Source organism: Amblyraja radiata, chromosome 5 (assembly GCF_010909765.2).
Source record: "Amblyraja radiata isolate CabotCenter1 chromosome 5, sAmbRad1.1.pri, whole genome shotgun sequence".
NCBI classification, from domain to species: Eukaryota; Metazoa; Chordata; class Chondrichthyes; order Rajiformes; family Rajidae; genus Amblyraja; species Amblyraja radiata.
In genome coordinates this window covers 59779792-59798390 of record NC_045960.1, presented here as the reverse complement: position 1 = coordinate 59798390, position 18599 = coordinate 59779792, and the positions used below count along the sequence as shown (strand labels likewise).

Genomic DNA, 18599 nt, shown 5'->3' with positions numbered 1-18599 from the left:
GAAGTGAGTGTTCAAACCACTTATTCACTTAGAACAGAGTTACATATTAACTGGTCCTAATCAGTAGACAGATATTAGCTGACACAAATAGAAGATAAAACCTTTAAACACATACCTAGTAGCCCCCAAAAATAGACAATGAGATTACCTTGGATGATCATGAAGTGATCTGAAAACTGAAACCATTAAGGATATTCAAGTAACAGATTCATGAAGGCAGAATATTTAAACTTTAAAATACAGACAATTTGAAAGCTTCCTATTACAGCATGCTAATCCTTTAAGTAAGATATAGACATTAGGACCTGCCAAGTGCACAGTCAGTAATTCAGCTTGAAACAGTCTGTTCTGATTCATTCACTAGTTTGTACAAAACCCTGTACTGATGCAAAGTGATGACTGTTTTATTGACTCACTTTACAACGCCCACCTTTTCCTGTCCTGAAGCATTACTGCACAAACTGCTATGGAAATGAGTAACAATTCCATATCTAACTTATTACATATGTGGGAATGTCTGCTCAAAAGGTGCAGGATTTTGCTGATACAAACCACTCTTTTTTCTAATATCCCTGCAGCATTTTACAAATTGTGGAGCTACTGTGTAGAATTATAAAATATATTTTAATAATTATATTTATAGTTACACACATCCATTTATCTACAATGAATAAAACATTAATATTTAGAAAAATAATTATTGGAAGTAGTCTTATTTGGGGGAACGCTAACAGTAGGTACTAAATTTGTAGACAGTAATATAATCAGTTATTGCCTATCCTTGATGTGGAATGTAAAAGATCAATTGTATCACTTATGTGGAAAAGTAATGATCAATATATATATTCTTGGTCCAGTGCTTTGGATTCCAAATTTTTTTTTTAAATTGTTTCAAAAATGCAAAGTTTAACCCTGTCTCAACCTGATTTGAAACCAGTGAATTACTTCTGAACCACAATTACAGTTGCACGGACCAAGATCTCAACAAGTGAGCACAGATAAACAATTTTGTGTTGGTTGCGTTGATCTGAGTGAGAAATGTCGACAGCATGCTGCTAATTGAATAGTGTTTTAAAATAGTTAATTATGAGATTGTATGTATTTAACTTGACACCTGCTCTGTGCATTGTGTAGGGTTTTTTTGCATGATAACTGAAAGATTGTTAGGGCCTGTTTGAATATCCACATTTGATGACTTCACCCAGCACCCGTTGTCTTAACGTAGCTTAGATAGACACAAAATGCTGGAGTAACCCAGACTGAAGAAGGGTCTCGACCTGAAACGTCACCCATTCCTGCTCTCCAGAGATGCTGCCTGTACCCGCTGAGTTACTTCAGCTTTTTGTGTCTATCTACAGTTCCTTCCCACACTTTTAACTTTGCTTACTTGTACTGATTTTCACCACGTTTAAAAATAAAATACTGCACATATGGAAAATATCCACTACTGTACATAACATTGGCGCAATGCCACTACATGAGCAGGTGGAAATCATTCTAATGCATTTTGTAAATGAATGGCAGATTTTGCATACCTCCTGTAGTGAAAATTTCAGTAAAGTTTAATTGTCTTGAGGCATTCATTGTCAGCATTTACTGTTTTCTTTCTAAAAAAAGTGGATTTAATTTAAGACAGTATTGAATTACTAGGCCTTGTTTATTATGATGTAAGGCAACCATTTAATAACAGCTTCAGTGTTATATTTGATAGATTCTGTCATATCTCATTAATTATCAAGGTGACTATTGTCCCCTTAGACTTTACAGTATCTACATTTAACAGTGAATACTTTATTTACACCTCCCCTCATGGATGTATTTCTCTCTATAAAAGCTGTCCTTTCAGAACCATATACATAACCATGCCATTTTAAACAGGTTTTCATTGTTGGCCTAATTTCTCGTGTTTATCCCCAAAATTCCCTTCCCAGCTCATTTTGTCCATGTTTTGCTGCGTTTCCATTAAACTACTGACTTTCCCTGGCATCATTATTTGCTGATGTTTTAAATGTGGTGGGATATATTCACCTCCAATTCAAAGCGGATGGCTTGATTGACTTTCTCAAACATTGACATTTAGCGTTTTAAACAACTCCACACTTCTGCTGCAATTTCTACTTCCTAACCAAAATGATGAAACGTCCCTCACGTAGACATCTTTGGAACCAATAACGTCCACACTCTAGAAATGCCTCTTAAAAGTGACTGCTTCCTTGACATTTAAAAAACTTACACCTCTGGTCACTAATTCTTGAATTTCCTGCTTCTGCAGTTTTCTTCTCTGGTTTGTTGCTGTGATAACTAAAGGTGATTAACTTTTAATCCTGTCTGATTATATCACTAGCTGCCAGGGATGCCCCTTAAGCTAATGCCTGACAGCACCCAGTCTTGGAAACATGAACTCAATGCCACATAAATCACTGCATCTTTGTGGGCAGTTTCCATGTGTTCAGCAGCAAATACAATATTTTTCAACATTGACTGCATAATGTAGATCATTATACAGCACTTGTTAAATTCAAAAGAGGTTTACACTCATTTTTTCCTAATTTGTACTTATTTTACATTAAAAACTGTTAGATAAGTTATCCCTCCAATGTTTGCATTTTAAATCAGGATCATTTTGGCCCTCCTCTTCTTATAGCATTTTCAGCACATTATTCATTTTGAAGATGAATGTCATTAAAAAAGGACACATTATTCTTTACATTAGCTGTGAATGGCTAGAGCATTCTGTGCAGATACGGTTCTTGAGTGTGTGATAATGTGCTTTTTTAAAAAGGACCTGAATTATGCTATTGTGATGAGAGATCACTGAATTGAAATACTAATTCTCTCTGTCAAATCTTTCTGCTTGCTGTTGAACATTTTCAGCATATACTGGTACTTAATTCATATTTCCGGTTTGCAAAGTATTTTGCTTTTACTATATAAATACAATGATTTGGAAAATTCTTCTTGCTGCATGCATGAAATGTGCAATATAATGGTAGCTGTGTCTTGTACTCAGCTTCAAAAACGTAGCTCAGCTGAAGTCACTGAAACTGAATATTGGAAGTGGAACTCAATTCACATCTGGTGCAATATTGAGCAACACAAAATAAAGATGACTTTTTTTGTGCCATGTCTTCAAATTCTGGTATTAAGTTATTTGTTTCCTCAACTTGAAAATAAAATAAAGTGGTACTGATATTGTACTTTGCATAGCTTCAAGATGCCAAAAAGCACTTTTACAGCTAACGACGTACTTGTAAAATAGACTTATCATAAAGTAGAAAACATAGCAGCCAATTTGTCCCCTGCAAGCTCCAACAAATCAAAATGTTTTAATAACAAGATCATCATCTTCAGTGCTGTTGACTGAGAAAAGCACAGTGACTAAAATTAGAAGTAGAAATTTTCTGGTCACCATATGTACTGACATCAGTTTCAAATTAGTTTTTTGTCATGTACGCCAGGGTGCAATGAAATTCTTTGTTTGCATGAACAACACAAGAGTACATAGTATACATGTTATTTATGTAATGGAATTTAAAGAAAAGCACTATTTTTTCCAAAAAAAATTATATAAACAGTCTAAACTGCGTCATGGGAACCATGAAACTACCAGATTATCGTAAAAATCTGACGTTCTTCAGGGAGTGAAATCTGTCACACTTACAAGGGACTCCAGACCCACCAAAATGGTTGACTCACTGTTGCGCAGCTAGTAGAGCAGTTGCCTCACAGAGCCAGAGACCTGGGTTCGATCCTGACGTTGGGTGCTGTCTGTATGGAGTTTTCACATGCTCCCCGTAACCGCGTGGTTTTCTCCATGTGCTATGGTTTCCTCACATATCTCATTATGTCAGGGTTTGTAGGTCAATTGGCCTCTGTAAGATTGCCTCTAAGATTTGCCCACTTGATGCAAAAGTAGGATAACATAGAACTAAGTGTGAATTAATGGTTGGAATGGACTCAGTGGGCCGAAGGGCCTGTTCCATGCAGTACCATTAACCAAAAATTTTGAGATGACAATAAATGCTGTCATTTTGAGCGGAATACATATCCTGGCAACAATTAGATTTTTTTTTTAAATGCACTTTGGCAATTTATAGCATTTGGCAAATGCTGAAAATGGATACACTTCCTCGGATTCATGTGAATTAATATTTTTGCTGTTATATTTTGCTCTTGCATTTCACCACAAGGTTTAAAAAATGGCAGTACATTTTATCATGGCTTTTCTCTTTAGATGTCTTCATCTTAAAGACAATTTGTCATATTTCCAAGTCCAATGGAATTAATGGAGTGTTATACCACCACGACATTAGATCTATATTGTCGCTATGTTAACAAACAAAAACAGATGTTAATTTACAAATGATGGCACAAGATAATGCTGCAATACAAGTACAATTTATTTACTTAAACTTAAACGTCAAAAACAAGATGGCGGCGCCTTGCAGTAGCGGCCTCTGCAGTCCATCTGTCTTTTTAAAATGTTTTGTCATGTTGAGTCTATAGTTTGGTTATAGTTTATATATTGTTTTTAGCTGTGTATATGTGGGGGGTGTGGGAAACTTTAAAATCTCTTCCCTGTACGGGGGACCCGACCTTTTCCCTGTCGGGTCTCCGTTGTCGTTGGGGCCTTGCACCATGGAGCAGCATCCAACCGGAACGACCTGGGGGCTCCAGTCGTGGAACCTGCGGACTCACCATCGGATTCGGAGCGTGATGAGCTGTGGTGGCGCGCGGCTAGAACCAGACTTCGGAGCTTCGGAGGCTCCAGCTGTAGGCCTGTGACATCGGGAGCTCGCGTATCCCTCGTGGGAGACCACTTTTTGGAGCTCCCGCATCGGCAACTTCTCCCGCCCGAATTGCGGGGTTGAAAACGACCCGGAGCGGGGCCTTACATCGCCCGGCGCGGCTTTAACGGCCACGGGACTTGCCATCGCCCGCCGGGGGCTCCAACATCAAGACCCGGAGCAGGGCTTTACATCGCCCGGCGTGGCCTTAACGGCCGCTGGACTTGCCATCGCCCGCCGGGGGCTTTAACATCGGGAGAAGAATGGAAAACAGGGGAGAGACAATGACTTTGCCTTCCATCACAGTGAGGAGTAGATTTACTGTGATGGATGTTTGTGTAAATTGTGTTAATTGTGTGTCTTGGTGTTTTTTTTCTTGTTGTATGACTGCAGAAACCAAATTTTGTTTGAACTTCATTTGAGGTTCAAATGACAATAAACGGTATTGTATTGTATTGTACTAAATTGCATGCAAAGCAGATGCTCATTGACATTAATATAGAAATCTCATATTTCAAGTAAAGATCTTTCAAACAAACTGACTGGGATTGCAATAACCAGTGTAATCGTTTATTTAACATTACTTCATTATAATGCTACAAAATAGTTTGTGGAATTATTATTGATGAGAGGATAGGGGATAATAACCACATAAGTAAAAATCAATTTACTATATTTTCCAGGTAAAAGTTTTACAATGACAATCACAGTATTCACAAACCCACCCCAAGTGGCTACCTATCACAGAGCTATCAAGGTTACAGTGGATGGACCCAGAGAACCTAGAAGTAAGTGCAATTTGCTCATGTTCATTACTCTTCTGATTTATGCGAACAATTACAGTAATTTCGCTTGACCAAAAGTCAAAATTATAAAAATATTTTATCACGTCAGATCAATGGCTCAAGATATTTCTGGATTTACCATTAAAATGCTGTATCTTTCTTCTAAATCAAAAACACTGTTAAATTAAACCTTGATTTAATTCTTAAATTCTTCAGATTAAGTGAAATCTTGCATTGAATTGTTAAATCCTGTTCCTTTCCACCATATTTCATCTTGGTGTTCAGATGGGACATCAGAGATTAGCTCACCTTACATAATTTTCAAAACAATAGGTGCCTTATACCTCAGTAAATCAGGGTATCTTTTCAAGTTCAATTCAATTTATACTAAAGGTGGACAATAATTGAATAGATCAAATATTACTAACTCCAGTCTGTTCTGAGATAATTGTCACTAGAGGTCAAATACTTCTTCAATGGTGAGTTTCATATTTTATGGCAAATTTTTCAAGAATTAATATTTATGGCAATTTAAAAAAAATGTATTACAGTAATAGTTTCAAAGGTTGAGCTATGATATATCGATCTCTGAGCCATTCATACAGGCTCAGTTAGCTGATTTTGGCAATTTCTGGAGTGTCTTGAGTAAAACCCAAATTGTGAAATGTGCTTGAAGTACATGTGACACTTTTTTTCTTGCAATCAATTGCTGGCACTCATTATCAAGGTTTGCAAGAAAAGCACGGACAGTTGGTGGAGTAAGTAGAACAAGGTAACAAACGCACCTGTTATGCCCAATTTATGATCATGGTTTTAAACATTTTGTAAACTAATATCGGAGAGAGGAACATAACTTGCTCTAACAATTTTACTAAATCCTAAACCATCATTGCAAGTTATCAAAGTTTAATTTAACAGTATTTATGATACCGTAGGTCATTCTTATAAATCTGAACATATGAGGCAATTATAAATTGGCCTGTCTTGTAGGGGATGATAAGATGGAAACAATGAAGTATCCACTTCCTCCTTAATACCTTTACATATTTAAAATTATTTTAATATTAACTGTTCTACAAATTAGATTTTTGCCCTATACTGATAATGTAACTGAATCAGCGAAACGTCAATGAAAGTAGGTGCCCACTTGATAACCCCAATGACGTGTCTGCCTAGCCTTTCTCAACATCGGAGGAGCATAGGTGAGTGCAGAATGCTCCCATCACCATCGGGAGTAAATTGATATTTGGCACTTTGGACTTTTAACATCTAGTCCTCTGTATTTGTAAACATTGAGCAATACAGTATCATTAATAAACTGCAAGGGTAATTTTACTGGTTAGTGGTGTTTGAAAAATCTGCCTATTGTTTCATAAGCCATTATACAAAAGAAGTCTGAAGATGAGTTTTTAATAACAATCCCATGATTTCATGATTAATGCACCAGATTTTAGGTTTTATTCCAGATTCCAGATTTGAATTTTTTATTTGAATTTAATCTTCTCAGGTGCTATATTGTGATTTGTACTCTATTCCTGGACTAGATACTAACTCAGTAACTTAGTAATGGGTACAATATCCCACCAATGATACATTTCTGAATGCAGGTTAACTGCCAAGGAAAGGCTGTGGCTGAGTATAAGCTAATATTTGTGAATCCCTGTAGAGTACACCTATATGTCAGCATGAAAGCCAGTATTGAAAAGAGCCTGGATAAAATGGTTTAAGAGTATATAGCAAAGTGATTTTCAGTTGAAGAGGAAGCATTAAATAAAAAGAATTATGTCTAAAGTGATGAAATGGAAAAAAAAGACATCACTCCCTTAAAATAAAAAACAAAAAGGAAATATCCAAAATTGCAAATTAACAATGTCAAGCTTCTCATCATAACCTGGCACTGAGGGCAAGATCAGGCCCTATGCTGAAAACAGAGCACTTATCAGAAATAGACACAAAAAGCTGGAGTAACTCAGCGGGACAGGCAGCATCTCTGGGGAGAAGGAATGGGCGACGCTTTGGGTCGAGACCGCTCATAAGAGATTAGGGTTTAGGACCTGTATATTTCAGTGGGGATGTCACATGCTTCTCTGTAAACTGTGATGAAGAAAAATCTTTCTGCATTAGACAGGTGTGAACATTGGACACTTCCAGACAGAAATGCAAAATACTCTTGAGTAATATGAAGTGAAGGCCATTGACAATATTTTTTTAAGGTATATCAGCTGTGAAATGTATTATGGTTTTAGGGTGGTCCTATATACAAGGTACAATGAGATTTCAGAGTGCTCCAGGGCATTGCTATTTATCTTTCCAACTGACAAAAGCAGATAAAAACATGCAATGCTGGTTTCATAGGTGCTCAAATGTATTGCAAAATACTGCGTATAAGGTTTCAAAGAGTTATGTATACCTGTGTGTGATCCAGCAGGTGAACAAGAGACTATAAGAGCAGAATTAACTTCAAGCTTGAGAGAGGTCTTCAGCTTCAGCATTTCCTGCTGTGTGCTGTCCTCATGCCTACTTACAGACAAGCAAGCACTCGCACCTGCAATCCCAAGGGCCTGTTCCCTATTTATATGTGTACTATTCTGGAAGTATGCTATAAACTCAGGGATTACATGCATTGACCCAATTATAATCTATTCTCTGTGTTTTGCAAGTGTCCTTTGCATTGTAAGGTCTGAGTACATTTTAAGAAATGAGTTGCAGCTTGCATTTATGCATGTTAGAGTAGCCACAGTAATTTAAAGCATTTAAAGAGGCCTTGAGTTAGTAATAAACAAAGAGTAAGAGATAATGAAGAAATGTTTTGTATTATGTACACCAATGCTGCATTTAACTCTGTAAAATAGTGTTGGATATTTCATAGCTTCATTTGCTGACAAGACAGTACGAGGTTATTAAGACAAATGATAGGGATGGAGGGATGAGTTAATCAGATCATAGAGTCATATAGTGTGGAAACAGACCCTTCAGTCCAACTTGCCCATGCCAACCAAAATGTCCCACCGCCCTGTGTTTGGCCCATATCCTAAACTATCCTATCCATGTACCAGCCCAATTGGCTTTTAAATGTTGTGATAGTACCTGCCTCAACTACTTCCTTTCACATCTTGTTCTTTATACCCACCTCCTTTTGGGGAAAAACATTGCCCCTCAGGTTCCTATTAAATCTCTCCCTTCTCCCCTTAAACCTATGGCCCCTGGTTCTTGATTCTCCTACTCTGGGTAAAAGGCTCTGTGCATTTACACTATCTAATCCCATCATGATATTATACATCTCTATAAGATCACTCCTCATCCTCCTGCACTCCAGGGAATAAAGTCCCAGCCTGCTAACCCTCTCCCTATAGCTCAGACCCTGGAATCCTGGCAATATCCTCTTAAATCTCCTTTACACCCTTTATGTCTTAACAACATCTTTCCTTTAAAAGGATGATCAAAACTGTACATAATACTCCAAATATTGCCTCAACAGTGTCTTGTATAAGTGTAACATAACCTCCCAACTTCTATACTCAATATTTTGACTGATGGAGGCCAATGCGCTAAAAGCCTTCTTGATCACCACCTACATTATGACGCCAAGTGACTTGTGACATCAAGGAACTATGTCCTGCATTCCTAGACCCCCCCCCCCCCCTGCACCCTGCCATTCACTGCGTAGGTCCTGCCCTGGTTTGACTTCCCAAAGTTCAACACCTCGCACTTATTTGTATTAAACTCCATTAACCATTTTTCAGCTCATCTGCCCAACTAATCAAGATCTGCTGCAATTTTTGATTACCTTCTGTCATTATCTACGATGCCACCCACTTTCATGTCATCTTCAGACTAGCTAATCACGATTTATATATTGTCATCCAAATTGTTGATACAAACAGCAAAGGGCCCAGCATTGATCCCTGAGGCACACCACGAGTCACAGGCCTCCAGTCTGAAACACAACCTTCTACTGTCACCTTCTACTTCCTTCCATGAAGCCAATTCTCTATCCAGTCAGCTAGATCTCCCTGAACCCCATGCAATCTAGCCCCTCTGCCCCTGCCCCTACCTACCAAGCGGAACCTTATCAAATGCCTTACTAAAGTTCATATAGACATCGTCTATCGCTTTGCCCTCATCAGCCTTTTTAGTTACTTCCTAAAAATCTCAATTGGATTCGTAGGACATTATTGCCCATGTACAAAACCATGCTGATTCTCTCTAATCAGCCCCTTCGTTAAACCTCCCCTGTCTATCTGGAGGTGGGGAGGTTTATCGAAGGGCTCAGAGGTCTTACACCTGGATAGGTGAAAGCTTGAACACCAATAGTAGAAGGGTTAAAATTAGGAACACTCATATCAAGTTCACGGCCAACACTGGACGACCACAGAAATCTTGGAGGCTCAAAATATAATAGAGATAGTGAGAACCTAAGCAATAATGGGATTTGAAAATCATAATAAGAATTTTAAAACTAAGACTTTGCTACAGGCCAATCAGTAGAACTAACATGGGAGAACAGGACAATGCAAGATAACTCATGGCATATCCTAAGATAATGAGGGGTGGAAGATAAAAAGTAAGCCAGAGAATGTTAGAACAGTCAGAAGAATATTTACTGCAGTTGTGGATGAGCTATGGAGGAGTGAAAATATACAGCAGCTATTTGCCATAAATAGATATACCTTGTCAGCATGTCTGCCACCTTCTACATTTGCATTCTCTTGGCAGCATTCATCTTGCCTGCAACCGTTTCCCTGACTTGTTGTGTCTGTGTTTTCTGTGAAGAGTGCAATTCAGACCAAAAGAGCACTATCTTCCTGTACTTTAAATGCCAACTTCCATAAGTAGACAAGAATGATTGCTCACAATCCTTGCAGCTCCCCTGTGTAATAGGCAAGGATGCAGAGTGCAATTGGCTCTAGATCCATTTAAATGAAGTTTAGAAACTGATTACTTGCAAATGTTCCATTAGACAATCTGCTTTGAAGTGGGAACCGATACTAATGAGACAAAATATGCCACTTCAGGATACGAGGTGTGAACATCACAAGTGAGAACAGTGGCAGAAAATATGCGGGGTGCATTATTTACATTCAATATGGGGAAAATAGGTTTCTAACAAATTCAGTGTATTATGCCTTGCCTGGAGTAAAGGCATTTCACATGCTTCAATCTGCATGCTTAAAAATGAAGCCAGGTCTACTTTAATATGAGGAAGATGATTAGAAAGCTGTTATGACTCTAACTCACACTTCACCAGATATTCTATTCTTTCTGTGTGAGGCTGAATTTAGGGTTAGAATCAGTGCTGACATTTTTGAAGAACAGACCTTCGGTCCTGAATTCCAGCTTTGTTCCAGACATAACTAACTTCTTTATCTTTAGCAGAGAGGAGCAGAAACCATCGTATCTTATTAGACAATAGACAATAGGTGCAGTAGTAGGCCATTCGGCCCTACGGGCCAGCACCGCCATTCAATGTGATCATGGCTGATCATCCACAATCAGTACCCCGTTCCTGCCTTCTCCCCATATCCCATGACTCCGCTATCTTTAAGAGCCCTATCTAGCTCTCTCTTGAAAGCATCCAGAGAGCCAGCCTCCACCGCCCTCTGAGTCAGAGAATTCCACAGACTCACAACTCTCTGTGCGAAAAAGTGTTTTCTCGTCTCCATTCTAAATGGCTTACCCCTTATTCTTAAACTGTGGCCCCTGGTTCTGGACTCCCCCAACATCGGGAACATGTTTCCTGCCTCTAGCGTGTCCATACCTTTAATAATCTTATATGTTTCAATAAGATTCCCCCTCATCCTTCTAAATTCCAGAGTATACAAGCCCAGCCGCACCATTCTCAGCATATGACAGTCCCGCCATCCCGGGAATGAACCTTGTGAACCTACACTGCACTCCCTCAACAGCACGAATGTCCTTCCTCAAATTTGGAGACCAAAACTACACACAATACTCCAGATGTGGTCTCACTAGGGCCCTGTACAACTGCAGAAGGACCTCTTTGCTCCTGTACTCAACTCCTCTTGTTATGAAGGCCAATGTGCCATTCGCTTTCTTCACTGCCTGCTGTTCCTGCATGCTTACTTTCATTGACTGATGAATAAGTACCCCCAGATCCCATTGTACTTCACCTTTTCCCAACTTGACACCATTTAGATTGTTGAGAATTGTGATACGATTGTATTTATGTCTGTAGATTGGCAATATCTGGTAAAACGGGTAGCTTGGATACTTGTATTCTCTGGCTTTTTCATTGAGAGAAATGTTTACCCATATATTCCACTTAGTAATTATTTCAAATCGTGCACCAAAAAAATGTTCTGGCTGATGGCTGTTGCTTGTGTGGGCTGATATTAATGTAGAGTGTCACCACAGCAGTTGAGTCTCATTTTCCTCTTTAGTGGAGTGTTTTCAGTTTTATTTTCAACTTATTTCATGTACCGCGTGATATCTGTAGTTTTTCAATGTTATTGTCTTTCTAAGAAAAAGCAGCAGGTGTTGGGCATTTCAGTCAGTGTCATGAACTTGCTCGGTGCTTTTCCCTGAATTACTATACCAATGAGCTATACTCAAAATGTAACAATCCCCAGATCAGTTTTCCATCTGTTGACATGTGATCTTTTTAACTTCACACATCAACAACAGATCTTTTATCCCCCCCCCCCCCCCCACTATCTGCTTCCAGGTAAGTACTAGTACTGCACAGGTGCTATTTTTAAAGTGAAAGTCCCTGGCACTCCCTCTTGGAAATACTTCTTAACAGCGAGTGACTACTGTACGCTAAAAGATTAAAAACCCTCTCAATCTTATAATTGCTGTATTTACCTTTGAACCTTTTTTCCCTTGAGCTTTGATTCATCCTTGTTTAAAGGCCTGTGATAGTTTGTTCAAAAGAACCCAGCAGATTAATCTCTGGATTGCTCAATTCTCTCTTTCTGTCTGTTAAATGTTTTTTACTTTAATAGATAGACAGACAGGAAATGAGATATTTGTTTATGCAACCTTTGACTTACCTGTGCATTGGGTAAGAACGCTTCACGCATTGACAGTATTTCTGAAACAAAGAGCACATCCATAATTTTTAATGTAAATCGCATAGATAATCAACAAGCTTCAAAATTTCCCCTTCCCTGCTCCAAAATGACATGATGCTAAAAGTAAAGGAATTTTAGAATTTCTTCTTAACTGGCATGGCAGATGCAGTATAATGTGGATAAATGTGAGGTTATCTACTTTAATAATAATAATAAATTTTATTTATTGGGCGCCTTTCAGACATCTCAAGGACACCTTACATAGATTAACAGGAATATAAACATATAATCAGAATAAAATAAATAATAAAGACATCACAGAAACACAAATTAAAAACAGAATTCAGTCCAAAAACAAAAAATCAAAAACACAATGTGAAGAGAGAGCAGCGGCAGCTAAAGCGCGCCAGCGTCCACTCTCCCTTCACGGCAGCCATCTTGGACAAAGACTAACAGGATTACCATACAGACAAAAAACCATCCCCCCAACAATGGATACCACTGTGGGGGAAGGCACAATGTCCAGTCCCCAACCCCAAGTTCACCCCAAAGTCAGGCCTATTGAGGCCACCGCAATTGCCTCTACGGAGGCCCGATGTTCCTGGCCGTTCTCACCGGGTGGTGTTGCCCCGGCGTCGGGAGAGTCATCTCAGCGGCTGGGCCAGCTCCTAGTCTCCAGCTAGGAAGCCGCTTCCTAGCTGGAGACTGCGGCTTCCGAAGCCGACAAGGCCGCGCCGGTTTGGAGCTCCCAGGCTCCTGATGTTGAAATCGGCGCCGCCCGCTCTGCTCCGCAGCCCGGAGGTGTTGAACACGGCGGTCACAGCTCACCGGAGCTCCAGCGCGTCGATCCAGCGTGGCGACCCAGGCAAGGCATCGCCCGCTCCGCTCCACGATAGCGCTCCAGCGCTGTGCCGCCACCGAGGCCGAGGTGCTGGGCGGTCCCCGCCAGGAAACGGCGCTCCAAGCCCGCTGGTAGGCCACGAGGACGGGTCGACGGGCAGCCCGGAGAAAAAGCTGCCTCACCGACCAGGTAGGGACCTAGAAGTAAAATTGACCCCTACCCCCCACATTAAAAAGTCCATATCTCCAAACATCACTAAACAGGACTCACTAAAAACTTTTTTAAAAAGCGAATTAAAATGGACGGCTGCTGGCTAGCAGCCGTTCCCCAAGATGGCTCCTCCTACCTATCTACTTTGGAGGCAAGAACAGGAAAGTAGACTATTATCTGAATGGTGGCCGATTAGGAAAAGGGGAGATGCAACGAGACCTGGGTGCCATGGTACGCCAGTCATTGAAAGTAGGCATGCAGGTGCAGCAGGCAGTGAAGAAAACGAATGGTAGATTAGCATTCATAGCAAAAAGATTTGAGTATAGGAGCAGGGAGATTCTACTGCAGCTGTACAGGGCCTTGGTGAGACCACACCTGGAGTATTGTGTACAATTTTGGTCTCCTTATCTGAGGAAAGACATTCTTGCCATAGAGGGAGTACAGAGAAGGTTCACCAGACTGATTCCTGGGATGGCAGGACTTTCATATGAAGAAAGATTGGATAGACTCGGCTTGTACTCGCTGGAATTTAGAAGATTGAGGGGGGACCTTATAGAAACGTACAAAATTCTTAAGGGGTTGGACAGGCTGGATGCAGGAAGATTGTTCCCGATGTTGGGGAAGTCCAGAACAAGGGGTCACAGTTTAAGGATAAGGGGGAAGTCTTTTAGGACCGAGATGAGAAAAACATTTTTCACACAGAGAGTGGTGAATCTCTGGAATTCTCTGCCACAGAAGGTAGTTGAGGCCAGCTCATTGGCTATATTTAAGAGGGAGTTAGATGTGGCCCTTGTGGCTAAAGGGATCAGGGGGTATGGAGAGAAGGCAGGTACAGGATACTGAGTTGGATGATCAGCCATGATCATATCGAAGGGCCGAATGGCCTACTCCTGCACCTATTTTCTATGTTTCGATGTTTCTTCCAGCAAAATGGCATGTGAAATTCATATTTTTTATAACAACTTGTGAATTAGCAGTTGAGAGAAGGAACAACACGGGAGGTTTAAAAAGCAGCTGTTAGCATCGCTTCCAAATGAACAGCAGAGGAGGAGGAGCGTGAGTGATTTAAAAAGCAGCATTTAGTGTCCCGGAGTGACTGCTCCAGGTGGTATATAGAATGAAGGCAGGTACTGGCAGTGTGGTCCATTGGGAGTGACTATTTTGGAAGAGGCTCTGTATTGAGGTGCAAGTGCGTTGTTCAAGGGCAAGTACTGAGGCTTCGGCGGACAAGTCTTCAACGTGGTGGGTGAAGGCAAAACAAGGTAAGGTCTGTTTTTCTTTAAACGTTTCCTTGGTCTTAGTGCAGTAGGGATGACAATTAGGGCACTGGTATGCTCCTGAATTATACAGAAAATCAGGGAAACATCTAGTGTCTTTGAGAACTACACCTGTGGAAGAATGTCCAGCTACAGTTCTTGACTGACCATGTGAGGAATCTGGTGCTGTAACTGGATAATCTCAGGATCTCTGGAAGAATGAGAGCGTCACAGACAGGAGTTAGAATAAAGCGGCATGGTGGTGCAGCGCTAGAGTTACTGCCTTACAGCGCCAGAGACCCGGGTTTGATCCTGACTACGGGGGCTTGTCTGTACGGAGTTTGCATGTTCTCCCTGTGACCTGCGTGGGTTTTCTCCGAGATCTTCTGTTTCTTCCCACACTCTAAAAACGTACAGGTTTGTAGGTTAATTGGCTTGGTATCAAAGTCAAATTGGCCCTAATGTGTATAGGGCAGTGTTAATGTTCAGGGATCGTTGGTTGGTGCGGATTTGGTGGGCTGAAGGGCCTGTTTCCACGCTATATCTCTAAAACTAAAACGATAAATTAAAACCTAAAGCACAGACCAATAGTAGATAGGTGACCACCAGGAAAGGGAGTAGGCAGAGAGTGCAGGCCATTCCCCACAAAAATAGTAAGCCTTCTTCAATAGTCTTAGTGGGGATAACCTGTTCACAGGAGAGCAGCAACAATCAGGTCTGTGGCACCAAATACAGAGGTCAGTACAGTGATGATGCATATGTTTGTCACTTCTTTGCGTTCTATAGCATGTGGTTAAACATCCACCCTAAGTACACTATACAAGGAACAGGATGCATGAGCACAAATGCACTCAATGCAGAGTAACTGCCAAGGTCCAGATGTTTGGAGGCAAGGGGCTTAATGCCGTAATTATGCTGTAATCAGGTATGCTCGATTATAATCATGTATCATCTTTCCGCTGACTGGTTGGCACACAACAAATGCTCTTCACTGTACCTCGGTACACGTGACAATAAACTAAACAGTAACTATAAATTCAGTTTTAGATCCCCAGGTACAGGGGTGGGGGGCGGGGGGGGGCTACTCCAGCTCAGTGAGCTTTGCCTTAGCTGCTTCTATCATTCCATCAATTATTTTAGCTACATCTTCTGTTAACCCTAAGGATATATAAGCTTGTGCCCAAAGTCTTCTTGTCCTCAACACCTTTCTCAACATCTTTCTCTATCCTACAATTTGTTAGGTATTTCCAAAGCTTATTTGTTCTTCCCAATGGCCCTGTCATGAACAGATTGATTTCCATGTTGCTTTTCTATCCATTTGACTAAAATGTTTGCTGGAGAGTAACTGCGAATTTTTATGGCCAGGAAAGATTAGAGCAGTTGCTGCACCACATAACTGGGCTAATGGTTTCCTTCCTTCAAATAATATGGGTATTTTACATAGGACTTTCACTATTATCTTGTCTGTTTCCCATTCATTTTGCAATCCAGCAAGCACCAGGGGAAGCACACTTGCAGCAAGGCTTCTGTAACTATTTTTCTTCCATATACAGTGTTTTTAGAGTTGGAGTCATACAGCACAGCAACAGGTGATTCAGCCCATCAAGTCCGTGCCAATCCAACAACCACCCATCTACACTGATCCTTCATTTTATTCTCCCACATTCTCATTTACTCCCCTTTGATTCTACTCGTAACCAACTGGGAACAAATTACAGGGGTCAATTCAGCTACTGACCTGCATGCCTTTGGAATGTGGAAAGAAACTGGAGCACCCGCAGGAAGCCCATGTAGTCACAGGGAGAACGTGCAAACTCCACAAAGTCAGTGGCCGAGATCAGGATCGAACCCGGGTCTCCAGCGCTGTGAGACAGCAGCTCTGTCAGCTGTGCCACTATATTTTGTTTAAAATCCTCAGTTTCTCACATTATTTTGGGATCTACCTCAAGAGAGAACAATTGCCCTTGTAAATGGCTGCAGGCATTTGAAAAGGCAGCTGTGCTTTGATCCCGAGCTGTTAATGAATAGAAAGCAGCAATCAAATCTGGTGCTTTCCCAGCTCTGATAATGAGCAGACTCTTGAAACATCACCTGGTATAGGATACATCAATCTGGATCTGTGCAATTTACAAATTTAGCTGCGAGACTTGGGAAATATCAGGCCCTTGGTTACAATTTGCATGGTGTACACCTGGTGAATAAATCAGAAGGTCATACAATTGTCTCAAAACTAAACTGTGGAATGTTATTCTGCCTAAGGCTATATAGTCATCACAGAGTCAGAGTCAGAGTCATAGAGTAACCCCCCCCCCCCCCCCCTCTCGGCCCAACTTATCTCTACCGTCCAAGATGCCTCATTTTCATACATATTTTCCAACAAATGTTTTGGGCTTTTCTCCACATATTCATTTTTATGGTGATCACATCACCCAAATTATTACCAATTATACTTTTGTTTAAGAAGGAACTGCAGATGCTGGAAAATCAAAGGTCGACAAAAATGCTGGAGAAACTCAGCGGGTAAAAGGAGCAAATTAATAAATAATATTATTATAATATCAAGGGGGGTGGTTAGTGTGTGTGTTTGTGGAGGGGGGGGGGTGGTTAGTGTGTGTGTGGGGTGGTTAGTGTGTGTGTGACGCTGCAGGCCGCTCCCCCCCATCCCCGCAACCGCGCGTTGAGGGGACCTGACCCAACGGGCCCCACTTGGACTAGTTAATTATAAAAGCCTCATGATAAGTACCCTGGCAATGTTCATTGACTATAACCACACATGAACAACACATGGGCCTGGTAAATGTGACTGCTATTAAGCATCAGTTGATGTCTGGAAGGATAAGGGGGAAGTCTGGATCATTGGGACCTCTTTTGTGGAAGGTGCGACCTGTACAAAAAGGATGGGTTGCACTTGAACCTGAGGGGGACCGATATCCTGGCGGGGAGATCTGCAAAGGCTACTGGGGAGACTTTAAACTAGAATGGTTGGGGGGAGGGACTCAAATAGAGAAAGCTATTAGACAGTGTGTGAGGCAGGAGGCAGAGAAGGAAAGCATTCAGACCCAACATGTAGGGGGGAAAGAAGAAAACAAGAATAAACCGAGAATAAGAGGTGGTGGGGTTCTTAAATGGGTGAGCAGAGAAACAGAGGGGTGTAAAATGCGGGCGGAAGCAATAGGTAGCAAGGTGAAAAGTAAAAGTGGCAGGCAGACAAATCCAGGGCAAAAATCAAAAAGGGCCACTTTTCAACATAATTGTATAAGGGGTAAGAGCGTTGTAAAAACAAGCCTGAAGGCTTTGTGTCTCAGTGCGAGGAGCATTCGTAATAAGGTGGATGAGTTGAACGTGCAGATAGCTATTAATGATTATGATATAGTCGGGATCACGGAGACATGGCTCCAGGGTGACCAAGGCTGGGAGCTGAACATCCAGGGATATTCAATATTCAGGAGGGATAGAGAGAAAGGAAAAGGTGGTGGAGTAGCGTTGCTGGTTAGCGAGGAGACTAACGCAGTGGAAAGGAAGGACATTAGCTTGGAGGATGTGGAATCGGTATAGGTAGAACTGCGAAACACTAAGGGGCAGAAAACGCTGGTGGGTGTTGTGTACAGGCCACCTAGCAGTAGTAGTGAAGTTGGGGATGGCATCAAACAGGAAATTAGAAATGCGTGCAACAAAGGCAAAACAGT

At 41.0% G+C, this 18599-nt stretch overlaps 1 protein-coding gene across 2 annotated transcripts in view; it reads left to right on the top strand.

Moving 5' to 3' along the window:
- Positions 1-18599, top strand: part of runx2 (RUNX family transcription factor 2) — a 156610-nt gene that overhangs the window by 76588 nt on the left and 61423 nt on the right. For both annotated transcript variants that reach the window (XM_033021333.1, XM_033021332.1), the window contains one exon: positions 5471-5575. In XM_033021333.1, coding sequence (XP_032877224.1) covers positions 5471-5575 — 105 coding nt within the window. The remainder of the gene's footprint in view (positions 1-5470; positions 5576-18599) is intronic.